Source organism: Bufo gargarizans, chromosome 3, assembly GCF_014858855.1.
Source record: "Bufo gargarizans isolate SCDJY-AF-19 chromosome 3, ASM1485885v1, whole genome shotgun sequence".
Taxonomy (NCBI): domain Eukaryota; kingdom Metazoa; phylum Chordata; class Amphibia; order Anura; family Bufonidae; genus Bufo; species Bufo gargarizans.
In genome coordinates, this window is record NC_058082.1 from 599,986,449 (window position 1) to 600,002,140 (window position 15,692).

Here is a 15,692-nt window from a genome sequence, read left to right on the forward strand (position 1 = left end):
TGCGCGATTTTTCTCACGCGAGTGCAAAACGCATTACAATGTTTTGCACTTGCACGGAGAAAAAACGCACGTGTTCCCGCAACGCACCCGCCTCTTATCCAGGCCAAAAATATGACGCCCGTGTGAAAGAGGCCTTATAGAACTGTTTCAGTTCAGCAATATTCTTGGGATGTCTGGTGTGAATCGCTTTCTTGACGTCATGCCACAGCATCTCAATCGGGTTGAGGTCAGGACTCTGACTGGTCCACGCCAGAAGGCGTATTTTCTTCTGTTTAAGCCATTCTGTTGTTGATTTACTTCTATGCTTTGGGTCGTTGTCCTGTTGCAACACCCATCTTCTGTTGAGCTTCAGCTAGTGGACAGATGGCCTTGAGTTCTCCTGCAAAATGTCTTGATAAACTTCGATGATAGCAATCCGTCCAGGCCCTGACGCAGCAAAGCAGCCCCAAACCATGATGCCCCCACCACCATACTTCCCAGTTGGGATGAGGTTTTGATGTTGGTGTGCTGTGCCTCTTTCTCCACACATAGTGTTGTGTGTTTCGTACAAACAACTCAACTTTGGTTTCATCTGTCCTCAGAATATTTTGCCAGTACTGCTATGGAACATCCAGGTGCTCTTGTGCAAATTGTAAACATGCAGCAATGTTTTTTTTGGACAGCAGTGGCTTCCTCTGTGGTATCCTCCCATGAAATCCATTCTTGTTTAGTGTTTTACGTATCGTACATTAGTTAACAGGGATGTTGGCATATGCAATAGACTTTTGTAAGTCTTTAGCTGACACTCTAGGATTCTTCTTCACCTCATGGAGCAGTCTGCGCTGTGCTCTTGCAGTCATCTTTACAGGACGGCCACTCCTAGGGAGAGTAGCAGCAGTGCCGAACTTTCTCCATTTATAGACAATTTGTCTTACCGTGGACTGATGAACAGCAAGGCTTTTGGAGATACTTTTATAACCCTTTCCAGCTTTATGCAAGTCAACAATTCTTAATCGTAGGTCTTCTGAGAGCTCTTTTGTGCGAGGCATCATTCACATCAATGCTTCTTGTGAAAAGCAAACCCAGAACTGGTGTGTGTTTTTTATAGGGCAGGGCAGCTGTAACCAACACCTCCAATCTCATCTCACTGATTGGACTCCAGTTGGCTGAAACCCAACTCCAATTAGCTCTTGGAGATGTCATTAGTCTAGGGGTTCACATACTTTTTCCACCTGCACTGTGAATGTGTACATGGTGTGTTCAATGAAAAAACATGGTAACATTTAATGCTTTGTGTGTCATTAGTTTAAGCAGACAGTGATTGTCTATTGTTGTGACTTAGATGAAGATCAGATCACATTTTATGACCAATTTGTGCCGAAATCCATATCATTCCAAAGGGTTCACATACTTTTTCTTGCAACTGTATATTACAAATCGTCTCATATAGGTGCATTCTCTGTGTTATCAAGCTGCCTTTGCAGGACCTAATGGGTCCCAGATAACCCCTTTAACCGCCTCCGGACCGCCTAACGCAGATCTGCGGTCCGGAGGCGGCAGCTCTGCGCAGAGTGACGCATATACGCGTCATCTCGCGAGAGCCGTGACTACCTGTGAACGCGCGCACACAGGCGCGCGCGTTCACAGGAACGGAAGGTAAGAGACAGGATCTCCAGCCTGCCAGCGGCGATCGTTCGCTGGCAGGCTGGAGATGCGATTCTTTTTAACCCCTAACAGGTATATTAGACGCTGTTTTGATAACAGCGTCTAATATACCTGCTACCTGGTCCTCTGGTGGTCCCTTTTGTTTGGATCGACCACCAGAGGACACAGGCAGCTCAGTAAAGTACCACAAAACACCACTACACTACACCCCCCCCTGTCACTTATTAACCCCTTATGAACCCCTGATCACCCCATATAGACTCCCTGATCACCCCCCTGTCATTGATCACCCCCCTGTCAGGCTCCATTCAGACGTCCGTATGATTTTTACGGATCCACGGATACATGGATTGGATCCGCAAAACACATACGGACGTCTGAATGGAGCCTTACAGGGGGGTGATCAATGACAGGGGGGTGATCACCCATATAGACTCCCTGATCACCCCCCTGTCATTGATCACCCCCCTGTCAGGCTCCATTCAGACGTCCGTATGTTTTTTATGGATCCACGGATACATGGATCAGATCCGCAAAACACATACGGACGTCTGAATGGAGCCTTACAGGGGGGTGATCAATGACAGGGGGGAGATCACCCCATACAGACTCCCTCCCTGATCACCCCCCTGTCATTGATCACCCCCTGTAAGGCTCCATTTAGATATTTGTTTTGGCACAAGTTAGCGGAAATAGATATTTTATTTTTCTTACAAAGTCTCATATTCCACTAACTTGTGTCAAAAAATAAAATCTTACATGAACTCACCATACCCCTCACGGAATCCAAATGCATAAAAATTTTTAGACATTTAAATTCCAGACTTCTTCTCACGCTTTAGGGCCCCTAAAATGCCAGGGCAGTATAAATACCCCACATGTGACCCCATTTCGGAAAGAAGACACCCCAAGGTATTCCGTGAGGGGCATATTGAGTCCATGAAAGATTGAAATTTTTGTCCCAAGTTAGCGGAAAGGGAGACTGTGAGAAAATACCAAAAAAAAAAAATTTCCGCTAACTTGTGCCAAAAAAATAAAATAAAAAAAATTCTATGAACTCGCCATGCCCCTCAATGAATACCTTGGGGTGTCTTCTTTCCAAAGTGGGGTCACATGTGGGGTATTTATACTGCCCTGGCATTTTAGGGGCCCAAAAGCATGAGAAGAAGTCTGGGATCCAAATGTCTAAAAATGCCCTCTTAAAAGGAATTTGGGCCGCTTTGCGCATCTCGGCTGCAAAAAAGTGTCACACATGTGGTATCGCCGTACTCAAGAGAAGTTGGGCAATGTGTTTTGGGGTGTCATTTTACATATACCCATGCTGGGTGAGATACATATCTTGGTCAAATGCCAACTTTGTATAAAAAAAATTGGAAAAGTTGTCTTTTGCCAAGATATTTCTCTCACCCAGCATGGGCACATGTAAAAAGACACCCCAAAACACATTCCCCAACTTCTCCTGAGTACGGCGATACCACGTGTGACACTTTTTTGCCGCCTAGGTGGGCAAAGGGGCACACATTCCAAAGAGCACCTTTAAGATTTCACAGGTCATTTTTTACACATTTTGATTTCAAACTACTTACCACACATTAGGGCCCCTAGAATGCCAGGGCAGTATAACTACCCCACAAGTGACCCCATTTTGAAAAGAAGACACCCCAAGGTATTCCGTGAGGGGCATGGCGAGTTCCTAGAATTTTTTATTTTTTGTCACAAGTTAGTGGAATGAGACTTTGTAAGAAAAAAATAAATAAAAAATAAATCATCATTTTCCGCTAACTTGTGACAAAAAATAAAAAGTTCTATGAACTCACTATGCCCATCAGTGAATACCTTAGGGTGTCTACTTTCCGAAATAGGGTCATTTGTGGGGTGTTTGTACTGTCTGGGCATTGTAGAACCTCAGGAAACATGACGGGTGCTCAGAAAGTCAGAGCTGCTTCAAAAAGCGGAAATTCACATTTTTGTACCATAGTTTGTAAACGCTATAACTTTTACCCAAACCATTTTTTTTTTTTTATCAAAGACATGTAGAACAATAAATTGAGTGAAAAATTTATATATGGATGTCGTTTTTTTTGCAAAATTTTACAACTGAAAGTGAAAAATTAAAAAAAAAAATCGTTAAATTTCGATTAATAACAAAAAAAGTAAAAATGTCAGCAGCAATGAAATACCACCAAATGAAAGCTCTATTAGTGAGAAGAAAAGGAGGTAAAATTAATTTGGGTGGTAAGTTGCATGACCGAGCAATAAACGGTGAAAGTAGTGTAGTGCAGAAGTGTAAAAAGTGGCCTGGTCATTAAGGGTGTTTCAGCTAGGGGGGTTGAAGTGGTTAAGTTTAGGACAAGGACAAGGACAATAACATCTGAGATATTAATCCAGAGTCAAGGGGAACCTATTAAAGCAGGGGTCAGTAACCCGACACGCCAGATGTTGTGAAACTACAATTCCTAGCATGCTCCATTCACTCCTATGGGTGTTCAAAGAACAGCTTAGCAAGATACATGCTGGAAGGTGTAGTTTTACAAGAGCTGGAGTGCCAAAGGTTGCTGACCCCTATGTAAAATCAATTATCTTAGAAATTAATTTTGAATAAACTTTCATGCTTACCGAGCTCTTTGTAGTAATTCCCAATGTGCTGGACCAGTCGTCATATTAAACGCCCCTGGGTACACCAACAACTGACACCCTAGATTTAAGGCAGAAAATAAAATAACTGTTAAAGGGGCTGTCTAATTTAGAAAACTTATTTTCATATCCAAAATCAGGGATCGGAGGAGGGCCCTCTGTTCAGGATCCTCATCTCTTGGCCACAGTGAAGAGTAGAGGACCTGTCCATAGACCCCCTTTTGATTTGAATGGGTATAGAGCAATACTTCATTTCTCCTGTGTTTGGGCTTTAGGGAAATTGAACATTTACTACCAGGTTTTGCTGGAAGTCTCAGCAGGACGACACTTTATGATCTGCTTATTGTCCAGAGACCCTTCTAACAAGAGAACCCCTTTAAGTAAGTGACATGTAAAAGAGTATTCTGGTTTCTGCAAATAAATGTAATTCTTTGCACAAGGCCTCGCCGCAAATTGAGGGCCGCAATGCACGAACACCGACTGTAGGGCAGCAGCAGCGGATCCCTTTAATGGGTCCGCGATCCGCTTATTCCGCAAAAAGATAGAAACTTTCCTGCAGAAACACTCCTCATGAAAATACTGGCACCACACAGTGCGTCAGTACAAAAAGACCCCTTTATATTGTGCACTAGTACAAAAAAATCCCCCCCTTCCTTTCAGATCAGACCCCATATAAAACCCTAAATGAGACCCCCCCCCCCCCCCATCTCAGGCCAAACCCCCTTTATACCTCTTGGTCAGACCCCATATAAGACCCCAGTTTTAAACCTCAGATCAGACCCCAATTAGACCTCCATGTAAGACCCCGACCCAATATCAGACCCCCAGATAAGACCCCCATATCAGACCTCAGACCAGACCCCTATATCAGACCTCCAGATCTATTAGACCTCTTGACCCCCATTGGACCTCCAGGACCCCAGTCAGACCTTTAGACCCCTATTAGACCTCTTCAGACCCCCAGTCAGACATCAGATCAGACTGTAAAACAATAGTCACTTACCTCTCTTGTCGCCACTCTCACTGTCCTGGCTGTCTTCTCTTCTCAGGGCCCGCACTGCAGTCACCTGACATCCTGCAGCGTCAGGTCAGAGTGCGCTCTGTACGTCCCGACGCTGCAGGAAGGCAGGACACAGCAGCGCGGACCCTGAGAAGAGCGAGCAGGAGGAGGGGTAAGTACTGTACAGCGCTTCTCTCCCCCTCCTCCTGCAGACTAGTAAGCGCTTCCATTATGGAAGCGCTCACTAGTATTCCCCTTATAAGATGCACTGCATTTATAAAGGGAAAAGCAATGAGTGCTTCCATCTGTATTGATGGAAGCGCTCATTGCTTCTGGCACCCCCCTGAGAGCCGGCACCCAGGGCGGACCCCCCCCCCCTGAAAAACTGAAAGAAAGATACAGAAAATTGTAAAACTTTTCATTATACAAAGAATAGCACTTAATCACTGAACCAGAACATCCCGTTCACTTGTACTTCACATTCTAGCTCTTTGCACAGTATGATTACGAAACATGCCTTACAGAGGAATTATTATTATTATTATTATTATTATTTATTATTTAAGCGCCATTCATTCCATAGCGCTGTACATATGATAAGGGGTGCACATACATAATACAGACAATTGCACTAATCATAAACAAAATGAGTTACAAACTGGTACAGAAGGAGAGAGGGCCCTGCCCGTGAGGGCTTACAATCTACATGGTATGGGAGAAGGACACAGTAGGTGCGGGTTAAGTTGGTCATGGCGGTATAGAGGCAGCAGGGTCACTGGTTGTAGGCTTGTCTGAAGAGGTGGGTTTTCAGGTTTCTTTTGAAGGATTCCACTGTAGGTGAGAGTCTGATATGTTGGGGTAGCGAGTTCCAGAGTATGGGGGATGCACGGGAGAAATCCTGGAGTCGATTGTGGGAAGAGGCAATAAGAGGAGAGGAGAGAAGGAGGTCTTGTGAGGATCGGAGAGTGCGTGTGGGGGTGTATCGGGAAATTAGCTCAGAGATGTAGGGAGGGGACAGGTTATGGACGGCCTTGTATGTATTTGTAAGTACTTTGAAGTGAATTCGTTGGGCAATGGGGAGCCAGTGAAGGGATTGGCAAAGGGGAGAGGCAGAGGAATAATAGGGTGAGAGGTGGATTAGTCGGGCAGCAGAGTTGAGGATAGATTGGAGGGGTGCGAGAGTGCTAGATGGAAGGCCACAGAGGAGAATGTTGCAGTAGTCTAGGCGGGAGATAATGAGGGCATGTACAAGTATTTTCGCAGATTCAAAGTTAAGGAAAGCGCGGATGCGGGAGATGTTTTTGAGTTGGAGACGGCAGGTGGTGGAAAGGGCTTGGATGTGCGGTCGGAAGGAAAGGGCAGAATCCAAGATCACTCCAAGGCAGCGGGCTTTGTTGACTGGGGATAATGTGCAGCCATTGATCGTGATAGATAGGTCTGTAGGGGGGGTTGAACAAGATGGGGGAAAGATTATGAATTCTGTCTTATCCATGTTAAGTTTAAGAAAGCGAGAGGCGAAGAAGGATGATATAGAAGATAGACATTGTGGGATTCTAGATAGTAAGGTGGTGATGTCTGGACCAGAGAGGTAGATTTGTGTGTCATCAGCGTAGGAGTGATACTGAAAGCCATAGGACTCTATGAGCTGTCCCAGGCCAAAAGTGTAGATAGAGAAGAGCAGGGGTCCTAGGACAGAGCCTTGCGGGACACCAACAGAGAGGGAATGAGACGAGGAGGTGGTGCGGGAGTGGGAGACGCTGAATGTCCGGTCTGTGAGGTATGATGTGATCCAGGAGAGGGCCAGGTCAGTGATGCCAAGAGATGAGAGAGTTTGCAACAGAAGGGAGTGGTCAACAGTGTCGAAGGCAGAGGACAGGTCAAGGAGAAGGAGGACAGAGTATTGTTTCTTGGTTTTGGCTGTGAGTAGGTCATTGGTGACTTTGGTAAGGGCAGTCTCGGTCGAGTGGTGGAGTCGGAAGCCAGATTGTAGGCGGTCAAAGAGGGAGCAGGAGGAGAGGTGGGAGGACAGTTCTGAATGGACATGTTGTTCAAGTAGCTTTGAGGCATACGGAAGAAGTGATATGGGGCGATAACTGGACAAGGAAGATGGGTCAAGTGAAGGTTTTTTGAGGATGGGTGTAATGGTAGCATGTTTAAAAGCAGAGGGGAAGACACCAGAGTTTAGTGATAGGTTGAAGAGATGAGTTAGGGCTGGGATAAACACTGCAGTGAGGTTAGGGATGAGGTGGGATGGGATTGGGTCAAGTGCACAGGTGGTCAGATGAGATTTGGAGAGTAGAGTGGAGAGTTTACCTTCTGTAATGGTAGAGAAGTGGGTTTTGGGAGAAGAGGACCGAGCAGTTGTGTAGAGGGTCTGTGGGGACTGTGTAGTAAAGCTTTCTCTGATGTGGACTATCTTTTGTTTGAAATATTTGGCAAAGTCCTCAGCTGAGAAGAGAGGAGAGGGTGGGGGTGCTGGGGGACGGAGAAGGGAATTAAAAGTGTTAAAAAGTTGTTTAGGGCTGTGGGACAGGGAAGATATGAGAGATGAGAAGTAAGCCTGTTTTGCATCAGCGAGTGAGGATTTAAATATGAGGAGGGATTGCTTGTATGCGGTGAAATGATCTTTAGAATGGGATTTCTTCCATTGCCGCTCAGCAGCCCCTTGAGTTTTTTGGTCAGGTTGGTGTGCCAGGGTTGTCTGTTGATTTTCCGGATTTTGTTGTGTGTGAGGGGGGCAACAGTGTCCAGAGCTGTACTTAATGTGGTGTTATATAGGGTGGTAGCAGCTTCTGGGTCTTGGAGGCAACAGATGGTAGAGAGTGGGAGAAGAGAGTCAGAAAGCAAGCAAAAGTCAAGCTGTTTGAGGTTCCTGCGGGGGTGTGCTAGTGTGTGGACCGGGGGGGCTACAGAAGAGACCAATGAAGAGAAGGAGAGTAGATTGTGGTCGGATAGGGGGAGAGGCAAATTAGAAAGGTTAGATAGGGAGCAGAGGCGGGAAAAGATCAGATCCAGAGTGTGACCATCTCTGTGGGTGGGAGCTGAAGACCACTGTGATAAGCCGAAGGAGGAAGAGAGCGACAGGAGTTTAGAGGCGGCCGAGTGGCAGGTGTCAATAGGGATGTTGAAGTCACCCATGATGATAGTGGGGATGTCGGCAGAAAGAAAGTGTAGTAGCCAGGTGTTAAAGTGGTCAAGAAATGTGGTGGCTGGGCCTGGGGGGCGGTAAATGACTGCTACTTGAAGGTTGGAGGGAGAGTAGATGCGAACAGAGTGTACTTCAAATGAGGTGAGCATAATGGAGGGTGGCAGTGGAGTTGGGCTGTAGGAGCAGGTGTCTGATAGGAGAAGACCAACTCCTCCACCATGTTTGCAGCCAGGGCGGGGGGTGTGAGTGAATTGAAATCCACTATAAGAGAGTGCAGCAGGGGAGGTGGTGTCTGAGGGTGTCAGCCATGTCTCTGTGAGACCCAGAAAGGAAAGGTTTTGAGAGATGAACAGTTCATGGATGTATGACAGTTTGTTACAGACGGAGCGCGCGTTCCATAATGCTCCTGCAAGAGGAACCAAAGGCACAGGGGTCAGAGGAATGGTAATTAGGTTTAAGGGGTTGCAGGAATTTGTAGAAGGAGATTTGTAGTGGGACATGGAGGTGATAATGGGGATTTGCTGAGGGGGTCCTGGATTTGGAGAGATATCACCAGCAGTAAGGAGAAGCAGAGAAAGTGTTAATAGATGAGAATAGGAGAGGGCATGAGGTGTCTGTTTGTGTTTGGGAAGGAAGTGTTTTATGTTGGCAAACAGGTTTGTGCAAGCGGTCAGATGAGAAGGTAAGATGGACGAAGAGATGAATAGTTCCTTGCTGGGTGAATGGATGTGGGGGTATTTCAGGAGGTTGTGGACAAGTAGGAGGAGTACGAGGAACAATTTAAACATTGTTTGCATTGACTATGTCTGTTAATACCTGTGGTCCCCTTCTGGTCCAATTCTGGTATAATTCAGTCTGTGCACTTAAAAAGTTGCACTTGAGAGATGTTGCATGTGGAAAGACCAAGGTCTGGAAGACCTAAGACCTTAGATTTATACCACTCAGTGATCAATCAGGTGTGACCAAGAGGGGAGGGGGCTACATATGGCCAAATCAAGATAGCACCAGATACAGGGGTGAAATAGTCAATGTAAACAAATACTCAATAAATCCAGCAGGATAAGAGACATTAATAGTTCAATGCAATCATACCAAGATTTAGAAGGAGAGATGAGAGGGGGTGGACAATATCAGACTGGAAAAGCTGGGTGTAGCAGTAAGCTTCAATGCAATCATACCAAGATTTAGAAGGAGAGATGAGAGGGGGTGGACAATATCAGACTGGAAAAGCTGGGTGTAGCAGTAAGCTTCAATGCAATCATACCAAGATTTAGAAGGAGAGATGAGAGGGGGTGGACAATATCAGACTGGAAAAGCTGGGTGTAGCAGTAAGCTTCAATGCAATCATACCAAGATTTAGAAGGAGAGATGAGAGGGGGTGGACAATATCAGACTGGAAAAGCTGGGTGTAGCAGTAAGCTTCAATGCAATCATACCAAGATTTAGAAGGAGAGATGAGAGGGGGTGGACAATATCAGACTGGAAAAGCTGGGTGTAGCAGTAAGCTTCAATGCAATCATACCAAGATTTAGAAGGAGAGATGAGAGGGGGTGGACAATATCAGACTGGAAAAGCTGGGTGTAGCAGTAAGCTTCAATGCAATCATACCAAGATTTAGAAGGAGAGATGAGAGGGGGTGGACAATATCAGACTGGAAAAGCTGGGTGTAGCAGTAAGCTTCAATGCAATCATACCAAGATTTAGAAGGAGAGATGAGAGGGGGTGGACAATATCAGACTGGAAAAGCTGGGTGTAGCAGTAAGCTTCAATGCAATCATACCTGGAGATGAGAGAATTGGGTGATGGTCAGTAAGCAGTGATGACAAAGAGGAATCAATATCCATAATATTACATTCTGGTATAATTCAGTCTGTGCACTTAAAAAGTTGCACTTGAGAGATGTTGCATGTGGGCAGGAACCTTTGATTTAGCAAAAAAGGGTAAAGTGATATATTTTAGCACACTGCACTGAGGTATATTGATGTATATTACTACTCTACCTCCAGAGCTGGCTGCCTTCTTAATTAAGTGCCTGGAAATGCAATGGCAATTTAAAAAAAAAAAAAAAAAAATTTGTAAATAAGTAACCCTGGTATGACCACCGCTCCCCTCTGCCAGGGGGTGTAGCAGGGAGATGCCCTCTTGCAGAAGTAGATGTGTTCTGCAGGGACAGTAGGTAGGGGTATCACAAAGACAGATCCTTCCTACAATAAAGCCAGCTAATACGTCCATCACCACGGGTCCAGCTTCTCTCACCACATGCATGGACCACACCAGGTCAACTTATAGAGAAGCTCTCCATTCTAGCAAATATCCCCCCCTCCCTTATGATGTCTATACATCCTTATAGAGCACAAGGAGTGTTTGTAAGGCCTCATGCACACGACAGGATTTTTTTCACTGTCCGCAAAACGGGGTTCCGTTGGTCCGTGATCCGTGACCGTTTTTTCGTCCGTGGGTCCTCCTTGATTTTTGGAGGATCCACGGACATGAAAAAAAATGTGTCCGCCTGGCCGTGCGGAGCCAAACGGATCCGTCCTAAATTACAATGCAAGTCAATGGGGACGGATCCGTTTGACGTTGACACAATATGGTGCAATTGCAAACGGATCCGTCCCCATTGACTTTCAATGTAAAGTCAGGAGTCCCTTTTATACCATCGGATCGGAGTTTTCTCCAATCCGATGGTATATTTTAACTAGAAGCGTCCCCATCACCACGGGAACGCCTCTGTTAGAATATACCATCGGATTTGAGTTACATCGTGAAAACTCATATCCGACAGTATATTCTAACACAGAGGCGTTCCCATGGTGATGGGGACGTTTCTAGTTAGAATATACTACAAACTGTGTACATGACTGCCCCCTGCTTCCTGGCAGCACCCGATCTCTTACAGGGGGCCGTGATCAGCACAATTAACCCCTCAGGTGCCGCACCTGAAGGGGTTAATTGTGCGTATCATAGCCACCTGTAAGAGATCAGGGCTGCCAGGCAGCAGGGGGCAGACCCCCTCCCTCCCCAGTTTGAATATCATTGGTGGCGTGCGGCCCCCCCCCCCCCCCTCCCTCTATTGTAATAATAACATTGGTGGCCAGTGTGCGGCCTACCCCGGCCCCCCCTCCCTCCCTCTATTGTAATAATAACATTGGTGGCACAGATCCTCAAATCACGGATACCAGCTGTGTGCGCCCCGCACTTTCCCATCCTAATCTTTTATAAAAATGCCTATTCTTGTCCGCAAAACAGACAAAAACAGGACATGTTCTATTTTTAATGACATTCGTGTTTTCTCCTCATTTGTTGCAGCCCTGTAGAAATGAATGGGTCTGCAAGCAATCTGAAAAAAAAAAATATGCATCGGGTGCAGACTAAAAAGATGGTTGTGTGAATGAGACCTAATGACATCTTGATTCTTATCAGAAGGTCACCTGAAATAACTTTAAGGCTGGGTTCAGACCTGAGCGTTCTGAAACGAGCGCTCTGTATGCGCGATTGTACGGGCGTTTACAATCACGCATACAGAGACAGGCGTGCGCACATTGTCGCGCGTTCCCGAATATCTATGTGCAAGAACGCGCGACAAACGCCCAAAAAAAAGCTCAAGCACTTGTTTGAGCGTCGGGCGTTTTACAGCGCGATCGTACGCGCTGTAAAACGCCCAGGTGAGAACCATTCCCATAGGGAATCATTGGTTCTTGCCTGTTGTGCGTTTTACAGCGCGTAGGAACGCGCTGTAAAACGCTCAGGTGTGAACCCAGCCTAAAGGCTATGTACACAAAAAAAAAAAATTGATGGTTGTATTTTTCTCATTTTTGGCTAAAAATCCTTTTTTCAGTTGGCTTTTATTAAAAGTATTAAGCCGTTCTGTCACAAAGGTTTAACTCTTTTTCTGTGTGTCTTGTACTTTCACTTTGTGCCAGTCATTTAATAACCCTCATCTCTAATTTACTAAGAGATCATAAGCACTTATTTAAGCCACATTCTTATCAGTATGATAAGAACAGAGTTATAATGAGTGTTTATAAGGGCAGAGAGCAGAGATAAGGAGTCCGTCTGCTCCTGGTCTGACGGAAAAGACTGAAAATTCAAAGGGTGCTACTAGAGCATCTCAGCTCTGTACAGACAAAAAAGACCCCATATTTTTTAATAAAGACCAATTTAAAAAATTATTTTTAGCTCAAAATGAGTACAATGCAATAATAAAAAAATGCCCCCAAAAGAGTACATAGCATCTAAACAAAATACATCAAATAAAGCCAAATACAATGAATTCTCACCTTTCTTGGTATAGATTTGGGCCAGTTCTGCGAACCTGATGTCATAGCAGATGCCTACTCCAATTTTGCAAAAGGCTGTTAAAAAATATTAAGAGATTACATTCTACACCTTGATGCCAGGGATGTGAGACGGTCATGTCATACACTGCACTATTCTGCTGTGTTCACCCTAAGCAGAGTCCAACATACGTGTATCAAACACAGAAAGACTGTCTCCAGGACTGAGTGTTTCTGACTCCTGGAAACGAATTTTCCCTGGGATGTCAATATTAAACAGGTGGATCTGTGGAAGTAAAAAGAGAAAAATAAAGACTAAAATTAGATACCTTGTGTCTAACCGTACCTACGGATTAAAGAAAAAAAAATAACTCAAATAAATTTACTTAAGTTGTTGTTTCCTTTTCTGCACAATGGGACTTGAGACATACTGATAAAACCAATCAAGGACTTATATGACAAAATACAGAGCTCCAGACCCCTGCTCTATTGTGCACGACTTGCAGCTGCCACTAGAGGGAGCTCTCTGCTACAGACTTCTACAGCAAATATTGACCTCAGCAATAAGGCGCCAATTACACGTCCGCAATTCCATTCCGCATTTTGCGGAACGGAATTGCGGACCCATTCATTTCTATGGGGCCATGCGATGTGCAGACCGGAACCGGAAATGCGAACCCGCACTTCCAGGTCTGCAATTCAGATCCCGAAAAATATAAAACATGTCCTATTCTTGACCGCAATTGCGGACAAGAATAGGCATCTTCTATTAAGTGCCCGCGATTTGCGGTCCGCAAAATGTGGAACACACATTGCCAGTGTCCGTGTTTTGCGGATCCGCAGATCTGCAAAACATACACGGATGTGTGAATGGACCCTAAGGCTACATGCAAAATGCAGAACGGAATTGCGGACGTGTGAATGGAGCCTAAAGCTACATGCACACGACTGTATGCGTTTTGCGGTCCGTAAAAAAAAACGGATGTAGTTCCGTATGGCATCCGTTTTTTGGGGCGGATCCATTGTAATAATGCCTATCCTTGTCCGCAAACTAGAAAAAAATAGGACATGCACACGGTGTGCTGTCCACGTTTTTTGCGGACCCATTGAAATGAATGGGTCCACATCCTATCCCCCAAAAAAAAGAACGGACAAGGAAACAAACAACGTTCGTGTGCATGTAGCCTAAGTCTGTAAAGCATTCATAATATCGGCTGCGGGCTCGGAGGCTGTGCGATGAAGAGCATGGGATTTGTAGCTAAAACAGAAAACTAAAAAATAAATCTTCATCCCCTATAAAGATGTTTTAAGAAAGGACTTAGCAGAGAATGCTATGTGTAACCGGTGACTTATAATACGGTACAGTCAGATAGGACACGGAAATAATCTCATGTTAGAAAAAATGTTGATCAACAATGGTCCAATTTTGTTTATTATATTGATTGCGTTTTCCGACACTTTAACTGATGATCTATCCCCTGGATAGGTCATCATCTGATCGGTGGGGGTCCGACACCCAGGAACCGCATCGATCAGCTGTTTGAGAAGGCACCAATGAACCCGTGAGCGCCGCTGCCTTCTTGCAGCTTTTCCTAGGCCCGTGACGACACAATCATCGGTCACGTGGCCCAGGAGCAGCTCAGTCTTATTGGGGCTGATATTCAATAACAAGCACAGCCGGTATACAGATGTAAGTGCTCGGTAAACTACGAGAAGGCAACAGCGCTCACAGGAGTGCCAGTACCTTCTCAAACAGCTGATCAGCCGGGGTCATGGGTGTCGGACCCCCGCCGATCACATACTGATGACTTATCCTGACGATAGGTCATCAGTTAGAAAGAGTCGGAAAACGCCTTTAATCTGGCTTCCAAAAAGGAAAAAACAGGCAGATTCTATGTATGAATTATACATGTAACATTGCCACATTAAGGCTACTTTCACACAGTTCGTGTTTGATCAGTGATTGTGAGCCAAAACCAGGACTGGAGCCAACACAGAGATAAGGTGTGAGGGAAAGTTCTGCACCTGTTCTGTGTTTTGGACCCTGCATGGTTCTGGCTCTCAACCACTGATGGAAAACTCTGACTGTGTGAAAGCAGCCTAAGGGTCCATTCACACGGACACCCGGGCATGTGCATTCCGCATTTCACGGACCGCACATGGCTGGTACTTTAAGGGTCCATTCACAAGAGTTTTGCGGTCCGCAAGTTGCGGATCCGCACATGGCCGGCACTTTAATAGAAATGCTTTTTCTTATCGTGTCTGCGGACAAGAATAGGACATGTACTATTTTTTGCAGAATGGAAGTGCGCATCTTCTCCGGCCCCATTGAAAATTAATGTGTCCGGATCCGTTCCGCAATGTGTGAATAGACCCGCAATGTGTGCGGATGTGTGAATAGACCCTTACACATACAACCGAGGACAATCAGATACATGTAGAGCAAATGAAAAATGATAGATTGCGACTTTCTTACAAATCCCCCCCCCACGGTCTCTATGTATCGCAGTGTTTATAGAGGCTCCGTTACCTTCCTGTGCTTTACCAGTAATGTACCATCTGGGCCATAAACTGTACAAGTGTTGTACAATTTCCCAGAATCCTCTTCTGGAATTGAACCTTAAAGAAGAATGACATAATTAGACATAAGACCTTCAATGACGTGTACAGGACACATACAGGTATATGAAGAGACTACATGAGGATTATGGTTTTTGTGTGAGGAGGGAGCAAAAGATTGTATGGCCAGGGCTGTCAGTGGTGTACATAGAAGAAGGGGGGCCACAGCAAAATGAGCTCCACATTATGGCGATGGGGTCTGCCGCTTGTTCCCTTCTCCATGCCATTTTTCATGATCCTTGGGACAATTGCATACCCCCTTGTTTGCTCACTATGCAGTTCCTCTGGAGAGCTGAATTAGTTCCTTGCCAAATGTTGTTGTAAAAAGCAATGGCTTAAAAACAAAAGTTGCAAGGACCCGTTTTGCGAA

At 45.3% G+C, this 15,692-nt stretch overlaps 1 protein-coding gene across 1 annotated transcript in view; it reads right to left on the reverse strand.

Moving 5' to 3' along the window:
* Window positions 1-15,692, reverse strand: part of NIT2 (nitrilase family member 2) — a 41,715-nt gene that overhangs the window by 12,519 nt on the left and 13,504 nt on the right. Inside the window, exons 4-7 of the mRNA XM_044284472.1 lie at window positions 15,234-15,322; window positions 12,896-12,989; window positions 12,707-12,781; window positions 4,261-4,339 (exon numbers count right to left, since the gene is read on the reverse strand). Coding sequence (XP_044140407.1) covers window positions 4,261-4,339; window positions 12,707-12,781; window positions 12,896-12,989; window positions 15,234-15,322 — 337 coding nt within the window. The remainder of the gene's footprint in view (window positions 1-4,260; window positions 4,340-12,706; window positions 12,782-12,895; window positions 12,990-15,233; window positions 15,323-15,692) is intronic.